General features: G+C 57.3%; 2 protein-coding genes across 4 annotated transcripts in view; both read right to left on the reverse strand.

Moving 5' to 3' along the window:
• Positions 1–542: 542 nt before the first annotated feature.
• Positions 543–5,223, reverse strand: TMEM115 (transmembrane protein 115). Its single transcript, XM_004368567.2, has 2 exons — positions 3,903–5,223; positions 543–1,326 (listed from the first exon to the last, which is right to left on the reverse strand). Exons 1-2 carry the CDS (start codon positions 4,751–4,753, stop codon positions 1,122–1,124), a joined length of 1,056 nt encoding a protein of 351 aa, XP_004368624.1. The 5' UTR covers positions 4,754–5,223; the 3' UTR covers positions 543–1,121.
• A 5,205-nt stretch (positions 5,224–10,428) lies between these two features.
• Positions 10,429–21,077, reverse strand: part of CACNA2D2 (calcium voltage-gated channel auxiliary subunit alpha2delta 2) — a 149,454-nt gene continuing 138,805 nt past the window's right edge. Inside the window, exons 22-39 of one of the 3 annotated variants that reach the window (XM_012557576.1) lie at positions 20,194–20,270; positions 18,976–18,996; positions 16,180–16,240; positions 13,887–13,984; positions 13,567–13,657; positions 13,397–13,459; positions 13,179–13,282; positions 12,775–12,873; positions 12,597–12,685; positions 12,340–12,387; positions 12,022–12,093; positions 11,767–11,919; positions 11,567–11,619; positions 11,402–11,457; positions 11,118–11,244; positions 10,861–10,970; positions 10,679–10,761; positions 10,429–10,569 (exon numbers count right to left, since the gene is read on the reverse strand). In XM_012557576.1, coding sequence (XP_012413030.1) covers positions 10,429–10,569; positions 10,679–10,761; positions 10,861–10,970; positions 11,118–11,244; positions 11,402–11,457; positions 11,567–11,619; positions 11,767–11,919; positions 12,022–12,093; positions 12,340–12,387; positions 12,597–12,685; positions 12,775–12,873; positions 13,179–13,282; positions 13,397–13,459; positions 13,567–13,657; positions 13,887–13,984; positions 16,180–16,240; positions 18,976–18,996; positions 20,194–20,270 — 1,546 coding nt within the window. Of the gene's footprint in view, positions 10,570–10,678; positions 10,766–10,858; positions 10,971–11,117; positions 11,245–11,401; positions 11,458–11,566; positions 11,620–11,766; positions 11,920–12,021; positions 12,094–12,339; positions 12,388–12,596; positions 12,686–12,774; positions 12,874–13,178; positions 13,283–13,396; positions 13,460–13,566; positions 13,658–13,886; positions 13,985–16,179; positions 16,241–18,975; positions 18,997–20,193; positions 20,271–21,077 lie in introns of all 3 variants that reach the window. The other 2 variants (XM_012557603.1, XM_004368569.1) reach the window with 2 other exon arrangements.

Raw genomic sequence — 21,077 nt, forward strand, 5'->3', positions numbered from 1 at the left:
AAGAAGCTGGGGAAGTTAGGGATCCCTGTCCCTGGCTGTGCACTGAGTGAAGGGAGCCTTCCTGGCACACAGGAGGGCTAGGGCTGCAGCTGTGAATGTGCGTCCTGTCAGTCTCGCAGCTGCCCGCTGTGCTAGAGTCTCCACACTGTGGTGGCTAGATACGGATGACAGGACGGGCTGTGGATGGTTTCTGTACCCGTAGGGGTCAGCCAGCACTGGGGACTCTGTCATGGAGGTGAGCCAGGGGTAGGAACAACTCCTTACGATAGAGGTCCTCAATCCTCAAATCCCCCAGGTAGGGGTATAGGGCCTCCCCGACTGGGGATGGGAGGTCACTGAAAGAGAAAAGGGTTACAGGTCTGAGGTGACAGCTCTGGGAAGGCTGCTTGGCAGTGGCATGTGGTTGGGGAGTGGGGCCCCTTATCCAGCTAGAGTTGCCGTAGGGGTTGAGCCCTTGAACTCAGAGTAAAGTCTCTGTCTACCTTTGCAGCTAGGCATGATGAGGGAGCTACCCAAGGTGGTCTGACAGCCCAGGAACCACGTCTCCAAGAACTGCTTTATTGATACTGCGAGGCTGGGCTTGGCTGCCCGCTCAAGTGGTCCTGTAGAAAATATCTGGGAGCTGTGGCTGTCCTGGCCCAGAAGCGGCCACGGCCACAGCAGAGGGAAACAGAAATCTTGACCTGAACACAGTCTTTCCGGGGGTACGCGGGGATGTGCAACTCTGCACTGGCTGGGCCCCCAGAACATTTTTGGCAAATCCTTGCCTTGGCTCAGGGCTCTCAGCAACCAGTTTCAGGCATGAGGGCCAGCTCAGGAGCTGTGGCACCAATGTCCTTGCAGCCACTTCCTTGGGGCTGTCTGCTGAAGCACAGTCTTACCTCAGATGGGGCCTGGGCTGCCTGATGCCTCAGAGGCCCCATGCCTGGCATAGTGGTTGTCTGGAGTTGAAACCAGGTAGCAAGAGGCCTGGGTAGTGTTGGCGAGAAACAGCAGGAAGGCTGCAAAAACTTCCAGCAGGCATTCTTCCCTCCCCTCAGGGCAGCTGGTACCCTGGAGTAGCTGACAGGGTGGTGAGGGGGGCTTAGGAGAAGAGGTGCTGCCCTCGGGGTAGTTTGGAGTTACAGATTCGGGGTCGCTGCCTCGAAGGTGATTAGGCTGGATTCTGGGGCAGCCCCCTTCCCTGGGGATGTGGGGGCCTTGTCTGATGGCAGGGGGCTGTCCATCTTGGCTGTGGCCTCCTCTTCATCATCATCCATACTGGGCCAGACAGACTGGTCCTCCACTCTCTTCAGCCGCTCATTGAGGGCCTTCAGGGCTAGTTGCCTGGGGCCAGAAGAGAGAAGACAGGTCACTCTTAGTTTGGGCTTGGCTCATACCCTGCACCCTTCTCCCAGGAGACGGACTCCACCCAGGCTTCTCCCCCAGAATCCCAGTTGTTACCCTTCCCTATGCAGGGCCCAGGGCTCCCTAGAGGTTGGATTAGGGCCCACTGTGCCATCAGACTTAGGACCCATTGGCTTTCGAGCCTTCCCTCCATAGATGGGGAATCCAGCTTCAGGCAGAGGCCAGCGGGCTGTCTGCCAGGTGGCCAGGAGGCTGTCTGCCAGACTGCCAGCCAGGCCAGCCGACAGGCGGGTTCGGAACATTGTACCTAAGGGTGGGCGGAGCTAGAGCCTCAGGGCAGATGGGTGGAAGGGTAAGTCCCTGGAGATGTGAGCTTCTGTTTGGCCAGTGTCATCACACCCAAGGAGAGGGTTATTACTTCTCCTCTCCATGTCACGGGTGTCCTGAGCCTCCTGGCAATCATCTGTGGGGAAGGCTGGAACTGAGGCCTCTGCCTTGGCTCTCAGCCAACCTGCGCGAGCCCACCCCTCCTAACTGACTCTAATATTCTCCTTCCCAGAATGGCCAAAGCCACCAGGGCCTGTGTTAGAGCGTTAAGCCCTTGCAGGAAAACAAGCAGGAGAAACAGTTCAGATGGGTAGGGCACAGGCCAGAGCCTACTCATTCCATAGGCAGACCCTTGCAGGCCCCACTTTGGGGAGAGGTGGGAAAATTCCCCAGAAGAAAATACACACGTGAGCTCAGGACCACCACAAGGTGGAGAGCCAATGCTGCCGGGCAGTACTTCCACCAGTGGCCACTGTGGACCCCTGGTGCCCCAAACTCTCTTTACCACCAGTGTGGGGGATGGCCTGGATAGCCTCCCAGGCTGTAGCAGAGAACAAAATCTTCACCATGCCAGGAACATGACAGGAGAGGCGAAAGGGCATGGGCACAGACAGCCCTGCACACTTCCACTCTGTCCTCTAACCTGGCACAAAGCAAGTTGGCACAGACAGGACAGTCCTTGCCTGCTGCTACCCAGGCCTCCATCCCAGAGAAGCCCTTGCTAGCAGTCTAAAGCCCACCAAGGCAGCGAGGTAGTGGCATGCCAGTCACTTCCTCACAAAGGTCAAAGAGACAGGAAACCTTGCCTCCCTCTGCTAGTAGCCCTTTGCAGTCAGATGTCAAGCTGGTTTGAGGAGCTAACAACCTCAAGGCTATGCTAAGAACTTGCCTCCTGCACCCTGTCCCCTCCTTGCAACCTGCCTCCCCCTGTCCATTTTCCTGGGCCTGGGCAGAGGTTTTTGGAATGTCTAACCAACTCTCTCACTGGAGAAGGGGCCCCCACTGAGGTCTAGCCCCATCCGAATAGCTCCGAGGGCAGCTTGGTTCTTACCAGCCCCATTTCGTCCATGTGACAAGGTTAAAACAGTCTGTGTCTTTAGGACTCATCAACTGTAGAAACACGAGCTATAGGGCCCAGAATTATGTCCTGCAGCATGCTGTGTGTACTTTTTGACACCCACCATCTTGGACCACGGCCATCATCTGTGGCCTTATGTCACTCCTTCACCAGCCTGGTAACTCCAAGAAGGGGATGTCTCCCACACACAACTCCATAGCCCCAGTGGACAGTTAAGCACAGGAGTACCTATTCAGCTGAACTCATGAAGTTTCCTGCCAAAAACCCATTTTACAGGGGAGCAAAAGCAGAAGCCTTGGAGAAATGCTGAAAATAGGAACAGAGGCTACCTTAGATTTTACTACCTGAATAATTTTGCCTCAAAAAACTCAAGAATGATGATGGAAATGGAGCTGTGGGCCTGGTGGAAGCTGTGACTGCTCTGGTGAGTCCACACAGCTGGGGGAGAGAGTCAGAGCGATGTTAGAAAAGACCTCTCCTGCCCTGGCCAAGATGCACCCAGTGAATAATTCACCTGGGATTCCTGATGGTGACGGTTTACAGATAACAAAAGGGTCATCCTCCACTCCCTGGTGTGTCATATGGCCTATCCCTTGGGTTTGGTGACACATGCCTGCTGGAGAAGGAGGGGAATCTGACTGTACCACAAGCTCCCGTCTCAATAAATAAGGGACAGAGAAGCACAGGATCTGAATTAAGGCCCAGGAAGGGGAAGTTTGACATTTGGAAATCGGGGTGGCCCAGACTGCCTCTTATGGTCCCCAAGGCTCCTTCCCTGTCCCTCCCTCACAGGGGAGATGGGACCAACAGGTTGTCTCTGGCTCCTGTAAGACCCAGGTCCAGGATTCCAAGACAGGGTTATGTTTACGTGGTTCTCCACTAGCCCCTCACACAACACCAAAGGAAACAGCATTTCTGGAGGCTTATTAAATGGCCTAAGCGGTGAAAAGCTACTTTCACTCCCTAATGTTAGAAAGCACCTATTGGAACCCAGACACCTAAATGCTGGGTTCCTTAAGGCCGGAAGATTGGATTTTATCTCTTTCTGAATCTGCCCCAGGGCCAGCAGCCTACACACAGCCAGCACCTCTACAGATGGACCAATAAATAGTCTGCTAGCTTGAAAAAGTTTGGGAAGATTCCACAGTACCTTCTCCGCTCGGCGTCCTGAGGGTCTGTGCCTGGGAGGCTGATGGTGATGGAGGATGGGGCACCCACATCATAGCGTTTCACTGTCTTCTGACATATCTTTACCTTCACCAGGAGGCCGTGCACCAAGTTTGCCAACAGTCCGACCACAGGTTGCAGGATCTCAGGGAAGAAGGTGGCAAAAGCAAAGTGGTCGGCCATGTCCCCTCGACCCCGGCTGTGGCGCTGGTAGAAGCGAAGATAGACCCAACTGGAGAGCAGCCCAAAGCCGTAGGAGGCCAGTGCTGGGCTCTGGAGCAGTGTGGCCAGCCGCAGTAGCAGCAGCAGCGCCAGCAGCAGCATGGGCACCACGCTGACGCGCACCTGGGGCACTCGAAGCACCACGCAGTCTCCCATGGTTTGCTTGAGTGCCACCAGGACACCACCTAGGAAGCCCAGGGCGCCATGGATGCGGACAGTGAACAGGTAGACCAAGTTGAAGGAAGCCATGTAGGTGAGGAGGTAGGCGAAGGCCCCCAGCAGCCCCACAGACACGTTCACCACTGAGAAGAAGATGAGCAGCTCCAAGGCCCCCCAGAGGGGCTCTAGCAAACGCCCAGCCACCACCACTGTAGCCAGGCTGATGGCCACATCCCACACATGCTGCTCCATCAGCCCATGAGTGGCCAAGGTCCAGATCCAGAAGTTGGGGGGAAAGAGGTAGCCTGGGGTGACCGCCAGGCAGCCCGTGTCCACGGCGAAAGACAGCAGGTAGAGAAATAGCACAGCCGCGCACAGGGCCTTCACCACCACGCTGGCGCTGGCCAGGATGGCCCCCAAGTGCTGGCGGGCGCCTGGTAGGGCGCGCTGCATCTTCGCGGCAGGCAACGGCCTTGGGGGGAGGTCTGGTGGCCTAGGGGCCTCCCCGGGGCCTCGTCCCAGTCCGACCCCGACAGGAGGCCCAGGCCCGGCCTAGTCACTGGACTATGGCCCCGGTGAAGGCTCCACTTCCGGTTGGGTCGGACACGGATTCTGAGCGGCCGAGCCGGGCCTGGTTGCGGGGCCGGGGCCTAGGCCCCTTGCCCAGGACCTGAGGAAAGGCCCTGGGCGGCTTAGGCAAGGTTGCCTGCCCCCACTGTGGGCCCCGCGCCAGGCCAGCCGGGCCGTTGTTGATCTCAGGGCTCGGCTTCCTCCATCCAACAGGGTCCCATCGGTCCCCGCGCGGGACTGACGCCTTGTTCTGGGACTGAGTTAACTCCCGTCAGCTTCGGCTCGGCCACCGTCTAGATTTCGACACCGCCTCCTCCCTTTTCAGGGGCCGACAAACAGGGGTACTACGCTTGCGCGCCCGAGCGAAGGCGGGGTGCCCCCTGAGCGCTAGTCTTCCGGCTCCGCGGCATGCTGGGACATGGAGTCCCTCGGAGTTCCGTGACGAGCGGAACCGGGCTTCCGAGTAGAACTACAAGTCCCAGGAGGCCATGCGCACGGAAGCTCTCGTTAGTGGTGAGGGGAGGGTGTGCTGGAAGTTGTAGTTCTCAGGGCCATTTTATCCGGTTCTCGAGAGGTGGGGGAGGGTGAACGAGCATCGCTGATCTCAGGAAAGCGGAGGGTACTGGCAGCAACACAACCCCACGCTGCACACTTGCCAATTCCTAGAGAAGAGCCACAGTGGCTCTGTTTGTGTATGAACATCTGAATGGGCGTGTCCCTGTGGGAGGTGTATGGGTGAGAATTCCGTATGGTCCTGGTGTGTGTAAGGGTGTGCACGAATTCCCAGAACTTCGGCCGTCTGTTGTATGGTGCCCGACGTAGGCTGGAATCGTTGCTTTGCCACTTGGCAGCTCTGTGACCTTGGCTAAGTTCCTGAAGCTTTTTGAAACTGGGTTTCACGGTCTGTAAAATGGAAATAATGGCAGGACCTTCCTACCTTGAGGGGACAGGCGTATAAAATGCCAGCAGCGTGTTATTGCTCAGGCTCCACTTGAGGTAGAGCTGGGGCAGGAACCCAGGTCTCCAGTCTCCTCACTCTTTGACGGGCTGTCCTCAGTCCTTTCCCACCAGAGACTTCCGATGGCTGGTGAGAGGAAGAGAGGTCTCCCCACAAGCCTGGGCCAGGCATGCCCAGTGGCTTCTAGCAGTTTGTGTCATGTGCAAACTAATTTTTTGTATACTGCGTTACTTTTCAAAATGTGCATATAATTAACATAATTATATGACAAAATGTTTATATAAAGCTCAGAATTTCTTCTCAGCCACTGTTCAAAGTACAGCTGCTGATGTGTGCAGAGCCTTCCAGGTTATAAAGGGCATTGACACCTTTTATCTTTGTCTGGAGAATGGGTTCCCACTGGATGCCACCCCAGGGTAGGGTTGCCAGATTTAGTAAATCAAAATACAGGCTGCCAAGTTAAATTTGAATTTCAGATGAACAATAATTTTTTAGTATATGCATGTCCCAAAATTTTTAGTATAAGTATGGCCCATGCAGTATTTGAAACATGTTGTTGGGTGCAGCAAGCCAATTTTCAACTCATAGCAACCCCATGTGACAGAGCAGAACTGCCCTATAGGGTTTTCCAGGCTGTAATCTTTACAGAAGCAGATCACCAGGTCTTTCTCCTTAGAGCCACTGGGGTGGGTTTGAACTGCCAACCTTTCTGTTAGCAGTTGAGCACTTAACCATTGCACTACCAGGGTTCCCTATTTGAAATATACTTATTGTGGTGCAATGAATCACTTTTATATGGCCTTTCTAGCTGTGGTTTTTTAACTCCCATTAAATGACTGGCTGGGACTATGCAAATAAGGTGCTTGTGGCCCACCAAGGGGATTGGTCAGTTTTGTCACCCTGCTAGGCTTAAAAAGAGCAAATCCCCGAGGTTGAGGGGGGCTCTTACTACCATCAAGAAGAATGGCTGGGAGCGAAGTGTGTCCTTTGGACTCAGGGCCCCCGTACTGAGAACCTCCTAGACCCAGGAGACAGAGCTGTAACACTGGAGGTGGCAACAGTGGCATGGGACAGCAGCACGGGACCAGCAGACAGCTGCAATGGGTTCGCCAACCAATGGAGTGAGAGAGCTGAGTGCCCTCAGGCAGGAGGCTTCCTGGTGGAGTGGGCAGTTATTGGCGAGCTGAAGAACTGTAACACTTGCCTAAGCAGGCAGAGGCCAGGCTGGAGCAGGGCCCCTCTTTGGGTATGCATGGCCAAGAAGCTGTCCTCATCAAAGAACTGTATCCTGAGTTGTTCCTGTTACTTCCAAGTTGATCCTGATCCTGAATTGTAACCTGTTACTTCCCTAATAAACCACATAATCATGAGTGTGGTCTGTGAGTTCTGTGTGGCCATTGCAATGAATTATCAAGCCCAGCAGAGAAGTAGAGAGTGCTATGGGAGGACAGCTGGTGTTAGAATTGGTAAAAAGTTGGAGGGTGGAGGTATGTCTGCCCTCCACCTCATAGGGATCAGCTTTGGGCTGATGCTGATGTTGATTATCCTCCTCCCTCAGGAAGTTAGGTGAGGACCTCTACTCCTACCATATTACACTGATACTAAAAAATTATTATCTGAAAATCAAATTTGACCGGATGTTCTGTATTTATCTGGCAATCCTACTCCAGGACTGCTGTTAGGGGTCATGGAAGCTGTCTTGGGGGTTGCCTGCAGAGACGTGAGTAAAGCCCCATGCCTTTGCAGAAGCCTGAAAATGCCTTCCATCTATTTAGCATCCAAGGCCCTTCTCCCACGGGCCGCCTCCTCTCTGAAACATTTGCTGATTTCTTACTTTTCCCACCTGGGGAGAAAGGCTTTCTCCTCTTTAAGTCTCAGTTCTCTTATCTGCAGAATGGGGATACACTATTACCCACTCCTAAGGTTGTGGTTCAGAAGAAAGGCCTAGTGATCTGCTGTCAAAAAAATCAGCCACTGGAAACTCTATATAGAGCACAGTTCTACTCTGACACACATGGGATCACCATGAGTCGGGGCTGACTCAACAGGCAGCTAACAACAAGGCTGTGGTGAGGACTCAGCTGGAAGACCAAAGACCTCAGGGTAACTGAGGAGCGAGCGGAGTCCCCCCTCCCACCCCAGCCAAGTGCATTTTAGGAGGGGAATGGGGGTTGAGGGTCAGAGGGAAACCTCAGCCCCGGTGGTTATAATTCTCTCCCCTTGAAAAGAATGTGAAGGCCGCACCGACTAGGGTTGGCTATTAAGAGGGTTAAGTTTAAAATAAACAAGGGCGTAGCAGCATTTCATCCTGGTTAGTGAAGCTCGAGAGAGGATTCTGCAAATACTGACCCGGAGTTGGGCTCCAGCATTAGCTACAGTGGCCATGAAAGAGGAGAAGGCCTTGGCCTCCTCTGGGCCAGAGGGGCCTACAGCTGTGCTTGTGGGCGGGCTAGACCCCAGCCTCCTCCAACCCTCCCCCTCCAAACCCACAATTTCATCTCTGTCTTCCTCCTTCCAGGGTCCCATAATGCCAAAAGCATTATGCCCTACGCCCATCCAGGGCCTGGATTACAGTGGCAGTCATGCCCAGCTGAGCAGCAGGTGGGATTCTGAGGTCAAGGCCACCTGTCATCATTGCTACCCAATCCCTACCATTGGGCAGACACAGTGGATGGGAACTGTTTGAAATGAAAATATGAACATTATTTAATAACTGATCTTCTGTAATAAACCATTTGAAAATATTTTACAAGGACTCACGCACTATTTTACAAAGTTTCTTGTCTTTTTTGTCACTGTTGTTTTTCTGACTTGTCTGTACAAAATAGAACAAAAAAAGGGCAGAAAAAAGAAATGGTCCCCCCATCCCCCACAGGTCCCCCGAGCCCGAGGTGAAGGGGCAGCCAGGTCGGGTGGGCTATGAGAAGGATCAGACCTAGCCGGGGGCTGGACAGCTAGCTGATAAGGATTGTTTTGTCTGTTTTTCTGTTTTTTAAACTTAAAATATATATTTTTCTGTATATGTTTGTTTCTTTTTTATTTTATATTCTCCATTGAGCACCTGACTACACTAGTTACACACACGCCCACGCAGGACACGGCTGGCAACCAGGCTGGGCACCAGCAGCGGGCATGGACCGTACACACACACTGAGAAAGCGACAAGCAACATGACATTAATTAATGGAGCCATTAATTAATGCATCACCCTCCCCCCTTCTCCCAGTCCATCTGAGCCCCATGGCCACATCCCCCAGCCCCCAGTCCCCCACTGACCCCCCAAGCTGGGATGCCTTCGGGGGAAATGACCAAAATGAAGTGTGAAGAGATGTGCCCCAGGCCCAGCCTCTGTGTGTGCAGTGTGTGTATGTGCAAGTCTGTGTTCAGTAGGGGAGGGGCAGTTCGGCCTCCTGGGGGCAGGGAGTGTGTGTATGTGAGTGGAAATGGGACAGGGAGTGGGTGCAGGCCTGAGTGTGTAAGGGCCGGATTGAGGGTGGAATGGCCCAGCCAGGAGAGACCAAGTCACCCCCTGCTAAGGCAAAGGGCGATGTCTGGTGGGGGTTCCTCTGCCGAGGAGTGCAGGCAGTGGCATATGGACCCGGTGGGGGCCTGACACTAGTCAGAAATGGTTACAATGAGCACCTGGCAGGGTCAGGGGCACTTGGGGGACACTGGCAGCCAGAGGTAAGACAGAGGGGTCTCTGTCCTCACCCTGGCATTTGGCACTGTGACATTCAGCTTTATAGATGGGAGGATCAGCTGGGCTGCAGCTCAGATTAGAGGCAGGTGGTGAGCAGGAGATGGAGTGTAAGGTGCCAACTCTCCCATCAACCCCTCGCCCTGTGTAAGGCTCTGTAGCCCCACCCCACCCCATCGTGCGTGCGTGCGTGCGTGCGTGTCTCTGTATGTATGCACTCTGGGGTATGTCTAGTGTGACTCCAGTTTCTGCCCTCAAGGCACCGGGTATGCATGGGGTTGTGTCTGGAACCATGTCACCGTGTCTATCCTGATACCTGAAGGGCTTGAGGGAAGGGAGGTGGTTGTAGGCTTGAGAAGGGCAGGAGCCCTTGAGGGTGCTTCCCCAGGACCTCTCTGCTGCTAAGACTTAATGAGGGCCTCTCCCTCGCACACCCACCGCAGGGAGCTGGGATGCACAGGCCTCAAAGTGCCTATCTCACCTTCCTCCATTATTCCCAGGGAAACCAGGCCTGGCATGGGCTGGGCTGGGGCAGTAGAGCCAGGTTAGAGGAGTCCAGCTGGGGCAGGGGTTAGGTCCCCCAAACAGAGGGAGACCTGGGGCCTGGTGGGCAGTGGAGCCCTGGTTTGCACCAGTGAGTGTGACTTCCCTGTCCCAGTCCTCGGGGGTGGGTGAGTCCAGCGGAAATGAAGGGTCTGGGGACACTGTGACAGTTCAGCGGTGAGACGTGGCTTGGGGGCCAAAGACCTGCAGCATCCTCCTTTGGGACCCCACCCCAAGGCGCAGACTCTCAGGGCCTGGCGCGCTCAGGTCCTTCAGTGAGGGGAGGTGTCGAGGCTCTAAGACCGGAGCATGGAGCTGGAGGGCGAGGGTAGAGGCTGGGAGGCCCGAGGGTGGGGGTGCTCAGAGGCGAGGTGAGGCATGGGCGTGAACTTGGGGCTGCGGCCGGGGTGGCAGGCCCAGGAGGAGCAGCAGCTGCAGGGAGACCAGGACGCTCAGCGACGGCGGGAAGGAGGCTCCGCGGCCACAGTCTGAGGTATCTTCCTGTGGGGAGAAACAGGCAACTGATCAGCCAGGGCAGGAGAGGACGCAGGGCCGCACCAGCCCTGAGGGAGGGAAGCGGGGTGTCTAGCATGCCGCCCTCCCTCCTCACCGTCGCGTTGTAGTCGAAGCAGATGTGCGGGCCTCTCCGGTATCGCGGTCTCTGCACCAGCTCACACTGCTCCGGGCCGTCCGCTGGTCATGGGTGGGTAGTCAAGGAGGCCGCGGCGGCACTTAGGGGGCACGCGGGGTGGGAGGGACGCGGGCGGCGCGGGAGGGGCGGGGGCAGGATACAGTGTGTCTCCTTCTGCAGCAGCCGGCCAGCTTCACACTGGCTGCACAGGGGCTTCTCGGCCACCACGAAGAGAAGGTTGGTGTTGGTCAGCCTCTGCGCGTGGAACAGCCTGTAAGGCAGCACAGGGAGACTAGGCGGTGAGACTCGCTCCGCCCCTCTGTTTGCGCCTCGGCCCCGCCCCCGGCCGGGTACACCTGCAGGTCCCGCCTCCTCCTGTCCTCCCGGCGCGTCTAGCACCACCCACTTCCCAGTGTACCTGGAGCAGTTTCCGCAGTCGATGATGGCGTTGTAGGAGGCGTTCACCGAGCCGAAGTAGTACTGGGTCTGTTTCATGACGCAGCTGCTCTCACGCGCCTCGGGGCTCCCCTCGGCCTCCGCCGGGTCTGCGACGACCCAGAGCGCCTCAGCCCCGCCCACAGACGCTGGCGCCGTCTTGGACCTCAGCCTCTCTCAGCCGTTAGCCCCGCCCTCCCTTTGGGGGTCGTTCTCTACTTAGAATGGAGGAGGGGGTGAGGGAGGGGCCTCCAAAATCCTGCCTACCTGCCTGGAACCAGCCATGGTAGATGAGGCCACAGAGAAGCTGCTGGAACAAGGACCTGCAGAGCACGGAGCGCCCAGTGGGGGCTGTCAGCAGAAACCAGTATCCCCACTTCTCCTGAGCCCTCCTGGCCAGGGAGCACCCTCTCCACCGTCCCCAGGACTCACCAGGCCGCAGCCGAGGTCCACCAGGCCAGGTTAAGGAAGTCTGCAATGGTGGGCTGCAGTGGAGACAGGGTTGTGGGCTGCCACTGCGGCTCCTCGTCCCAGGTCACCCCCAGCCCTCTCAGATGAGTCACAGGTGGGGGTCATCTGTGGGCAGGTCTCCCAGACCCCCATCTCCAGACCACGCATTGCTGGGGGCTCACCACAAAGACTCCCCGCGGCGCAGCACCCAGGTTCCCTGGGGGCTGGGGTGCACAGGCTGCCTGATAGTCGAAGGATTCCTTGCGGGTGTAGAAGGAGTTATTGTAGAGTGCCAGCATCAGGTTGGCATCCACCTCACTGAAGAACCTGCCCACCTGGGGATGCCGGAAGGGGGTTGTGGGCACGGGGTGGTAGTGACACACCCCCAGAAGGTTTGAACCTTGCCCCTCTCCTTCCACCCTTTTCCTGACTTTTACCTGGTCCCACTGATGGTTCTGGTTCGACAGCACCAGGAATCCCCCATCATCAATGAGAACGCAGAGCAGGTCCTGAGAGGTGAGGAAGCGGGAGGAGGATGGAGAGGGATTGGGTCCCAGGCCCTCCTCCCCAGGCCCTGGCAGTCCAGTGATTCAGAGTGGGGGTGCCACCACTTCCCTCAACCCTGGTAAGGCTGTGAAGTCAGGGTGGGGATGTTGAAACCCACAGGCCAAGGAATGGGCCAGCAGTCAGGCTTGGGACTAAGAAGTCCAAGAGTGGGTAAGCTTAGAACCAGGGAAGGTTCAGGGTACACGCACCTCATTGTTAACTTCGCAATCCATCTCACAGTGGCTGCTGGGGCCGCACTGCTGGGCAGAGAGTGAGGACTGTAAGGCGACCACCAGTTCTCCCTCCTTTCTCATCCCATCACCCCTCATATATCTGGTTCCCCAGGCCACCTGCAGCAGCCCCTGCCTCTCCTTAGGTGGTAGCGCAACTCTGGGTGGGAGGCTTGTAGGGGTTCCTGGGGATTCAGGAAGGGCACTGTTGGGCCTACTGCCTCCTGCCCAGGTACCTTCTGAGGTTGGTCCTGGTGGGTGCGATTGCTGGCTAGCACCTTGAACTTCTCAGCCCAGGCCTCCAGGTCCAGCTTGACGCCAACCACTGCAGAGAGTGAAGGGCCATCAATGCCTGCCTGCCTGGGCAGCACCCTGCCCATTGCCCCTTTCCCTGTCTCCACCCTGGGCATTCACCTGCTGGCCTCAGTGTGCGCCCTCCCAGGCTGAGCTCCACAGCCGTGCTGACCAGGACACCAACAGTGTCGTTCTCCAGCTCCAGTGGCCTTAACAGGGCTGGGGGTGGGATGGGGTGGGGCTGTCAGGAGCAGGGGTTGGCGGCCACTGACCACTCCACTCTGGCCTTATGGGCCCAGGAGCTCAACCCAGGTCTGGCGCCAGCCTAAGCACCCAGCACAGCGTTTGGCACAGCTAGTGCTCAACGAAGGCAGGAGCTGCTCAGCCCTCTCTCCATGTCTGCTCCAGTCTTGGCCAGCCTCATGTCCGAGAGGGGCCTCAGGCAGCACAACCCAGCCCTGGCTGAGCAAACAAGGAAGGCAAGGCTTCCCACCTGCTGCTGGGCACTCTGAGTGGATACTTACTGTCCTGGTGTGGGGGCTTAAAGACGTAGCCGTGGTTATCCAGGCTGCGGCGGTAGAAGCTGGCATTGAAGGGCTCAGGGTTCTCTGTCCAGTCTTCAGCTGCCCTGGAGCATCCAGAAAGGCAGAGGTTGGTGGGCAAGGGGTGGTTTGAGCCTAGCCCAGTGGGGAGCCTAGCCCAGTGGTCTCATTAGGGGCAGGGAGTCGGGCAGATCACTTACTTGTTGGGGAAGACGCGGGTGATACCACCATCAGTGGCAGCAAACACGGCCAGCAGGCTGTACCTGGGGGCAGCAGGGAGGTAGGGTCACAGGCCTGTCTTCCCCAAAGCAGGGCCAGGGCCTCCAGGCCCACCCCAGACTCCTGCCCCCACAGGCTGGGTGGTGCTTACGTGTTGAGGTCCTGGTCCCGCCATACGCGCTCCACCAGCTGCTGCGTGATGCCCGTGTCCAAGATCAGGTTGTGCAGAAGGAAGTTGTTGCCTGGAATTCGAGGGCAGGGGTAGAGGAGCATCTTCTTTTGGTCCCTGCACACAGTCCCCAACCTCCATTTGCCCACCCTCAGCCCAGGCTCCACTGAGAGTCTTCCCCATGACCTGGCCCAGGCCCTGCCCTTGGCTTGGGTCTGCATATTTCCACGCCTGCCAGGTCCCTGGCTTCCTCTGAGCTGCTGGATCACTGCCCAGACCCAGCTGTCCTGCCGGGCACTCACACTGCTTGGAGTCTGGAGTCACCTTCTCCATGAGCTCAATGAAGTTTTTCAGGAACTCGGTGTTGTTGTCAGAGGCGTTCAGGTCCTTGCAATATTCTCTGAGGGTGAGGAGGGGCAAGAAGAGTGGGCTTGGCGGGCTGGACAGAGCAGTGGGGCTGGGGCTTCTCAACAGGCCCACCTGGCCATTCGCTGAGAAATCCCGGCCTCAGGGAGGGGCACGTGTGTTCTCACGGGCTGTAGCCGCCATGTGCCTGGCAGGCTGCCCAGGTCCGAGTTGGGACAGAACTGACAGGAGAATGAGCGTCAGCTTCCTCTGCCCGGGCCAGTTCTCCCTCCTGGGCATAGACTTGCAGAGCCTCCCATCTCTCCAGGACGGTGTGCCTGCAGGCCCCAGGAAATGCCTCATGACTGGCTCATCCATATGCGCACAGGTGAGGCCACAGTACCAGCATAGGCTTTGTCAGCCTGTATTTAAGACCTTGTTCTGCTTCCTGGCTGTGCACCTTTGGGCAACTCACTCAAGCTCCCTGAGCCTCAGGATTTTCATTTAGAAAACAGGAAATCACTGCCCCTGCCATAGAGGGGCACAGTAGTTAAATGCTTGGCTGCCAACCAAAAGGTTGGCAGTTTGAACCTACCAGTGGCTCTGCAGGAGAAAGATGTGGCTGTATGCTTGTGTAAAGATTTGCAGCTTTGGAAACCCTATGGGACAGTTCTACCCTGTCCTATAGGATCGCATGAGTTGGAACTGACTCGACAGAACAGGTTTTTTGGTTTTTTTTTTTTTTTTTTACCATAAAGGGTGTTGGGAAGTCAGTGGGAGCATGTGGGTCCTTGGACTGGAGTGTTCTTCCCCCAGAGGTAGGAACGCCAACTCCCTCCCCTCACCAAGGCCCTCACTGGGCTCAACATTGGCTCTGGGTCCAGAGAATGTGGGGGCTGTGGGAAGTGGAGGGGCCTTCTTGGGGCTCTGTTCCTTCAGGAAGTCTTGGCAGGTAGTCCTTCTGCCTTGATGGATGGAGCCATTCCCCCCTTCCCAGTTCCTCATCCACAGAGACTTTCCTCCAGCAACTTTATGGGAATTTGGGACTGGGTCTTAGCCCCTACTCGTTCCCTGGCCCCAGGGGCCCTTGTGCAGTGCACAGCCTTCACCTCTGTGCATGGAGGCCACAGCTTACACACCCAGAATGACACCCCCACAGCTGTGCTCGACACCAAGTCACTTGCAGTCCCTCCCCCCGCCACAATACACACACTGCGGTTACTTCAGTCACTCACCCAAGAGATAGTGAGCTCTCCTGAGCCAAAGACACAGAGGTGACAAACACAAACACAGTTCCCAACCTCGGAGAGCTTCCTCAGTGTCACATGGGCCACACAGGCCTTTTCACACATTCCCACAGTCACTGATGCACAAAGCCCGCCCCACATTTACACCCGGACTCTTAGATACATACACAGTGATTCACAAATACAAACTCACATTTGACAGAAAGAGTCACAGAGAAATTTGTGGGTACATGCACGCATGTGCACACACACGGAAATGAGGAGTGCCCAGAGCCCCCGTGTGGTGCCATAGGTCTCTGCCAACTGCACCCACCTGCCCTCATCCAAAACCCAGGTCACAGGGCAGGGCTTCACCACTGAGGGCCACCAGCCTCCTCAGCTCTGGGCCAACAGGCAGCGTGTGTGCACGAGGATGTGCGTGTGCATACTGAGTATGTGCTCCAGGAAGGTCCCAGGCCCAGCCTGCTCTGGGCCACACCCCTCACTTGCCAGAGCAAACGCTTCAAAGCCCCGCCCCCACCCCTTCCCTGTCTTCAGTGAGCCACCATGCCTAGACTTGGCACTGCTGACAGGGGCTCCGGCTGGCTCGGCCCCCAGACCCACACAAACACTGACTGACACAGGACAACGACAAGGTGCGGGGTGGGGGATGGGGGGAGGGCACCACAAACCAGAGCAGCGAGGGGCGTGCTTCAGACAGCCAGCCCAGGGCAAGAAGGGCTCCCTCCTGGTTGCCTGGGAGGCCATGGAAGGTCAGCAGAGGGTCCAGAGCTCTCCCAGCCCAGGCTGGCAGGAGCCGAAAGCTGTGGAGCTGCTGGCCACTGGTGCCTGGTGTGGCTACATGGCCCGGGTACGCACACGGCTGCACATACGGGGCAATGTATGGGAGGGGGCGACACTGCACAGGACACAGACACACAGAGCTCCAGGCAGCGGTGCGGGAGGCAGGGCCAGGGCGGGCGGGGTAGGGGAGGACACCTCAGCAAGGCCACATACAAGCTACCTGGGAGCAATGAAAACATGTCCTTCAGACTCAAAGCTGCTGGGGAGCAGGAATTCAAAATCTGCAACAGAAACGGGGGGTTATCTGGCGGGGGCTGGGGAGGTGGGAGGCCAGGGGGCTCAGAGCTGATGGGGCTGGAGAGGTGGGGGAGAGGGTGGCTTGAGGGAGGGGGAGACACCAGCAGAGAGGGAACCCGCCACTTCCACGTTCAGTTTCGAGCCAGAGAGAAGGGGCGGGCGGGGAGGGGTGGAGGGCCTGTGGAGACTACAGCATCGCAGGAGGAGGGCAGTTATAGCCAATATGTTGCCCGGGCCTGGTCCTCTGTCGGCAGTGAGTCCCTTGGCGTGGCTGTATATGCTTCCATACGGCTGTATAGCACATATACACGTACACACACACACACATATATATATACACACACTGCTATATATATGCATGGTCTGGGGGAGGCGCCAGTCTCGCTCTTATCACATCCATAATGGAAAAAACCGCATGCTGAGCTTCCTTTGCCTCCAAAGAGACTTTGAGGAAGGGAATTGGCTTTTGGCTGCGAATTTTTATTTCTCTTTCTTTGCCGCAGCTGTTTACGTTTTGGTCTCGCTTTTGTTCTGTGTCAGGCATCAACATGGCCAAACCGAGGGTGTTTCTCATGGGCACAGACAGTCCAACCAGAGACGGGTGTGGGCAGCTGGTGGTGGGCTGCAGTGCATTGTGGGGGCCTGGCAGTCTTCCCTGGGGCAGAGAACTGGGTGAGGGGAGACCCTCAAGGTGCCCAGGCCTGTCCCCACACTGTGGGAGGAGAGGTTGGGAGGTGGGAGGGGACGGGGTGCTGCTTGGACCTGCACACCTGCCCTCCTAGGCTGGGGGCATGAGGGGTGGGTGAGGAAGGAGTAGTGGGGGTGTCTCCTCCCTTCTTCGGGACCTGCCTGGAGTCAGAGCAGCCACGGAGGAATGCTTGGGACTCTAGGGAGGGCATGGGGGTGCTGTTGAAGGATGCACCAGCTGGGCTTGTGCCCTGGGCTTATGATCTGTACATAAGCGTGTCAGTGTATGTATGTGTGTGAACATGAATGTCCATGTGTGAGCTGGTGAGTAAACCTGGGGATGTGGCCACTGGGCCCCTTCTGTGACCTCTCCCTGCCCAGTTGGACTGGCCACTTTGGTGGTCTGCATCTGGGAGGGGCCCTTCTGCTCTTGGCTGTCCCCACTCAGGACAGCCTACCTTCCCAACCTGTCTTCACCTAGATCCTGACCTTGCTCACCCCCAGAGCTTCATTTTTGCAGAAGAGGGGTCTTCCTTGTTCCCAAATACTCCCACAATGCACTGCAAGATTCTGGGGAGAAGGGCTTGGGGGTGCCTGGAGGGGCTGGGCAGTCACTGGTTGGACTGTTGCTTTCTGATAGGACTGTGAGGCAGGGTTTGGACACAAGCCAACCGGGCGGGGCGGGGGTGGAGGGGAGGAAGAGGAGGAGAAGGAGAAAGAAAAAAGAGGGAGGAGGAGCAAGGAGACTATTCTATGGTTGTCACTGTTACTAGGGTCCTGCATTTCTGGGTTCACTTCGTGGGATGGGGAGAGAAAAAGACAACTCAAGCCAGTGGGAATAGGACATGTCTCCCACCCCCACCCAGGCTAGTGGGGGTCACTGTATCCCCTTCTTTCGGCTAGGCTGGACAGAGCCCCTGGACTTCTTGGGGAGCCCCCCAGGCACAGGGAATGGGGCATCGCCTTGTAACTCTCCACTCCCCATCTGCCCAGTTGTTCTCTGGGAGGGTGGCTCTCTGTGGGACAGTGACAGCAACCCTTGTGTGCTGTCCTCTCTGACTCCCCAGTACCCTCTAATGACAAGCCTCCCCTTGTTCTCTGGCAAGAACTGGGAGCTCACTTCCCACCTTTCCCAGAAGCCTCTTTAGCTTGGGCGTTTCAGAGTGCCAGAATCCTTTTCCTCACACCCAGCCTGATTCTCTTCTAGTTCCTTTGCTGGTCCTTGGGGTCCAGACAGATCCCATTCCTCCCCTGGCCAGGCCCACTATCCCTGAGTCTGCCTTTATTTACCCAGGGGAACACCATTGCCATGCCTGCTGCTCCCACTGACCCTCTGACTTGCCCAGGAGCAGTGAGCCCCACAGGGCAGGGCGGGGCCACTGGGCTTTAGCAAAGCCTCTGGGAATTGCAGGAGAGCAGCAGGGCTCAGCCATGTTCTCTCGGTGGCCTGGGTGTATGCCCTATCCTGCTCAGGGTCAGGGTGTGAGGCTTCCAAGCCTTCTGTCTCCTCTTGTGGAGGGCTGTCAGCTCCTGGAGCCACTGTCAGAGGTCAGAAGAGGGAGAGCCACCCCAGAGGAAGCTTGTGGGGCTGGCCCCTTTCTAACCCTGACATAAGCCCCTCTGAGGGCTGACCTACCCTGCACCTCAGACCCCCTGCCCTGCTGGGTGGGGGGCGGTAGGGTGACATTTAGCCCTGTCTCCACTGTTGAGTTGTCTTGGCGGGACAGAGAAGGTGTGGGGAGGCAGGGGCCTGCCCAGTGGGAGTGAGGAAGACTAGGAGAGGCCTGAGCTCTCGGACCACATCAGAGAACACACCCTGCAGGCAGGGCCAGGGGAGTGGGCCACAGGCTCTAATAGGGGTTCAGGGATTAGAGGAAAGGCAAGAACTAGAGGATCCTAGGGGATGCTGGGAAGGGAGCCCTGGAGAGCAGGGGTTTGGATGGTCCTGGGCAGGGAGGGGGGCAAGCAGGGGCGGAAGGGCGGGTGGGGTGGGGTGGGGAGAGGAGAGTGCACTGGTTCTGAATATACTTGCCCTTCAGTTTGCTGATTGGCACTGGGACAGTCCACCAAGAGAGAAAGCGAGGAGAACAGAAACAACACAAACACAAAAACAAACGAAAAGGGGCAGGGGAAGGGGAGGGGCACAAACAATATTTTATTCAATGGCTGTTTGAATGAAAATATTGTGTCTCATCATCATACCGAAAGGAAACGTCTTGCAAAAAAACGACATGAGAGAGAAAGAGAGAGCAAGAAAACTCAAAGGAGATGAGCCCCCGTCGGCCAGGCAGGTGGGGGGCGCCCGGTGGGGCCGGAGCCCCAGCCTCCCTCCCAGTGACCTCGGGCAGTGGGCAGCGGGGCCTTCCAGGGGAGGCCCAGGGTGAGCAGGGCATGCAGGGGAGAGCCACAGGCAGAGGGGTGGGAGAAGGAGGGAAAGCGGGAGGGAGAGACAGGGATGAAGGAGAGAGGGAAGGAGGGGGAGGGAAAGGAGGGGAGGGAGAGGAGATGAGAGGGAGTAAGAAAAGGAGAGAGAACAGGTGGGAGAGAGGAGGGAAGGAGACTGGAATGAGGGACAGAAGGAGAGTGGGGTTGCAGAGGTGGGGGACAAAGGGAGGGGGGAAGTGGAAGAGAAAAGGAAGGAGTAAGCAGAAAGGAGGGGGAAGAGAGGGAGGGAGGGAAGGAAAGACAGGGAAGGAGGAAGAGAGAGAAGGGAGGGGGAAGAGACAGTAAGGGAGGGAGTCAGGGTGATAGGGAGATGGGAGAGGCGGAAGTTAAAGGAGGTGAGAAGAAAATGAGGCAGAGTGTGAACTGAGCATGGATGAGGAGGAAACAGGAGGGGCCAGAGGGACCCTGGGGGCACCACAGGGGAGAGAGCTGAGCAGGGAAGAGGGGAGGGAGAGGTGAGGGAAGGGGGTGTCTTCAAGAATGCAGCCCCCAGGGGTGTGCGGGGACGCAGGCTAAGGAGGGAAGACACGGAGTAGGAGAAACCAAAAACAGAAACCTCAACAGAAACCATGAGAGAATGGTCTGGAACCAAATCTGAGAAAAGGCGAGCATGCAGATTTCCACAGACTTTCCGACAGCAGGTGCCCCCAGCCTGCGGGTGCCTGGGGGTGGGCACACAGGGTGGGAGGGGCCGCCTTGCCACCCTTGCCTCTGGCAAGCAGCAGCTGGCTATGCTGCCTGGGGCCGGCCAGGGTGCAGGGCAGAAGCAGGGGTGCAGGGCGCAGGCAGGGGCCAGGCCACTTACACTTGACCTGCAGGATCTGGTCACTGAGGTTGGCTTGGAGGTAGAAGGTGCTGTAGGGCGGGAGCACCAGCCCTAGGCTGGGGAGGAGGGAGGAGCACAGGTCACTGCTGGGGAGAGGTGGACCACACGGGCACACTCTCCCCTCGGCCTCGGAGCTGTGCAGAGAGGCCCAGGCTGTGGTATACTCTCCCCCAACCACCAGGGACACCTCTCCCCGGTCAGCTGAAGATTCATGGCATAGGTGCCATGGAGACACCCAGGGGCCGGGACCTTCTGGAGACCAAAAACTCCCAGCCCCAATCAAATCCCACCCCCAGCAGCCTCCCACAGCACACCACCTGCCCAGTCAGCCTCCCCGATCTGGCCAGCAGCAAACTTACAAGGGGCAGAACAAACATTGTCAGTGAGCTAGGCTAGGGGGCAGGCGCTGCCTTAGGAGTGAGGTCTAGTCTGGATACTCAGGCCGTGTGAGAGCCTGCGAGAAGCAGGCGAGGGGCAGTCACAGGCTGATAGTGGGTGCGTGGGTGCCCCTGACATCTCAGGACGGCAGCTTCAGGCTGCGCAGAGCACAGCTGCCCTAACTGGCCTGGCCCATAACGGGACCAGCTCTGAGGATGTGATGCTGGTTGAGAGCAGCCTGTGAATGTATTGAGGACGATATCCTGGTTGCAGATACTGGGGGTACAATCCAGGTGAGAGTAACCAGAAATGGTGCTGGGTGTGCGGAGACATCAGATGCACTGTCCTGTATCTGTCCTGAGTTCCATGGGGCTGGCACTTGTCCCTGAAGGCCCAGGCAGAAGCCCTTGGGGGACCGAGCACCCCGGGGGTGTGCAGTGAGAAGCCCCGGCTGCTGGTGCCCTCCTGGGACAGTGGTCACAGCC

Source organism: Trichechus manatus, unplaced genomic scaffold, assembly GCF_000243295.1.
Source record: "Trichechus manatus latirostris isolate Lorelei unplaced genomic scaffold, TriManLat1.0 scaffold00001, whole genome shotgun sequence".
Lineage (NCBI taxonomy): Eukaryota > Metazoa > Chordata > Mammalia > Sirenia > Trichechidae > Trichechus > Trichechus manatus.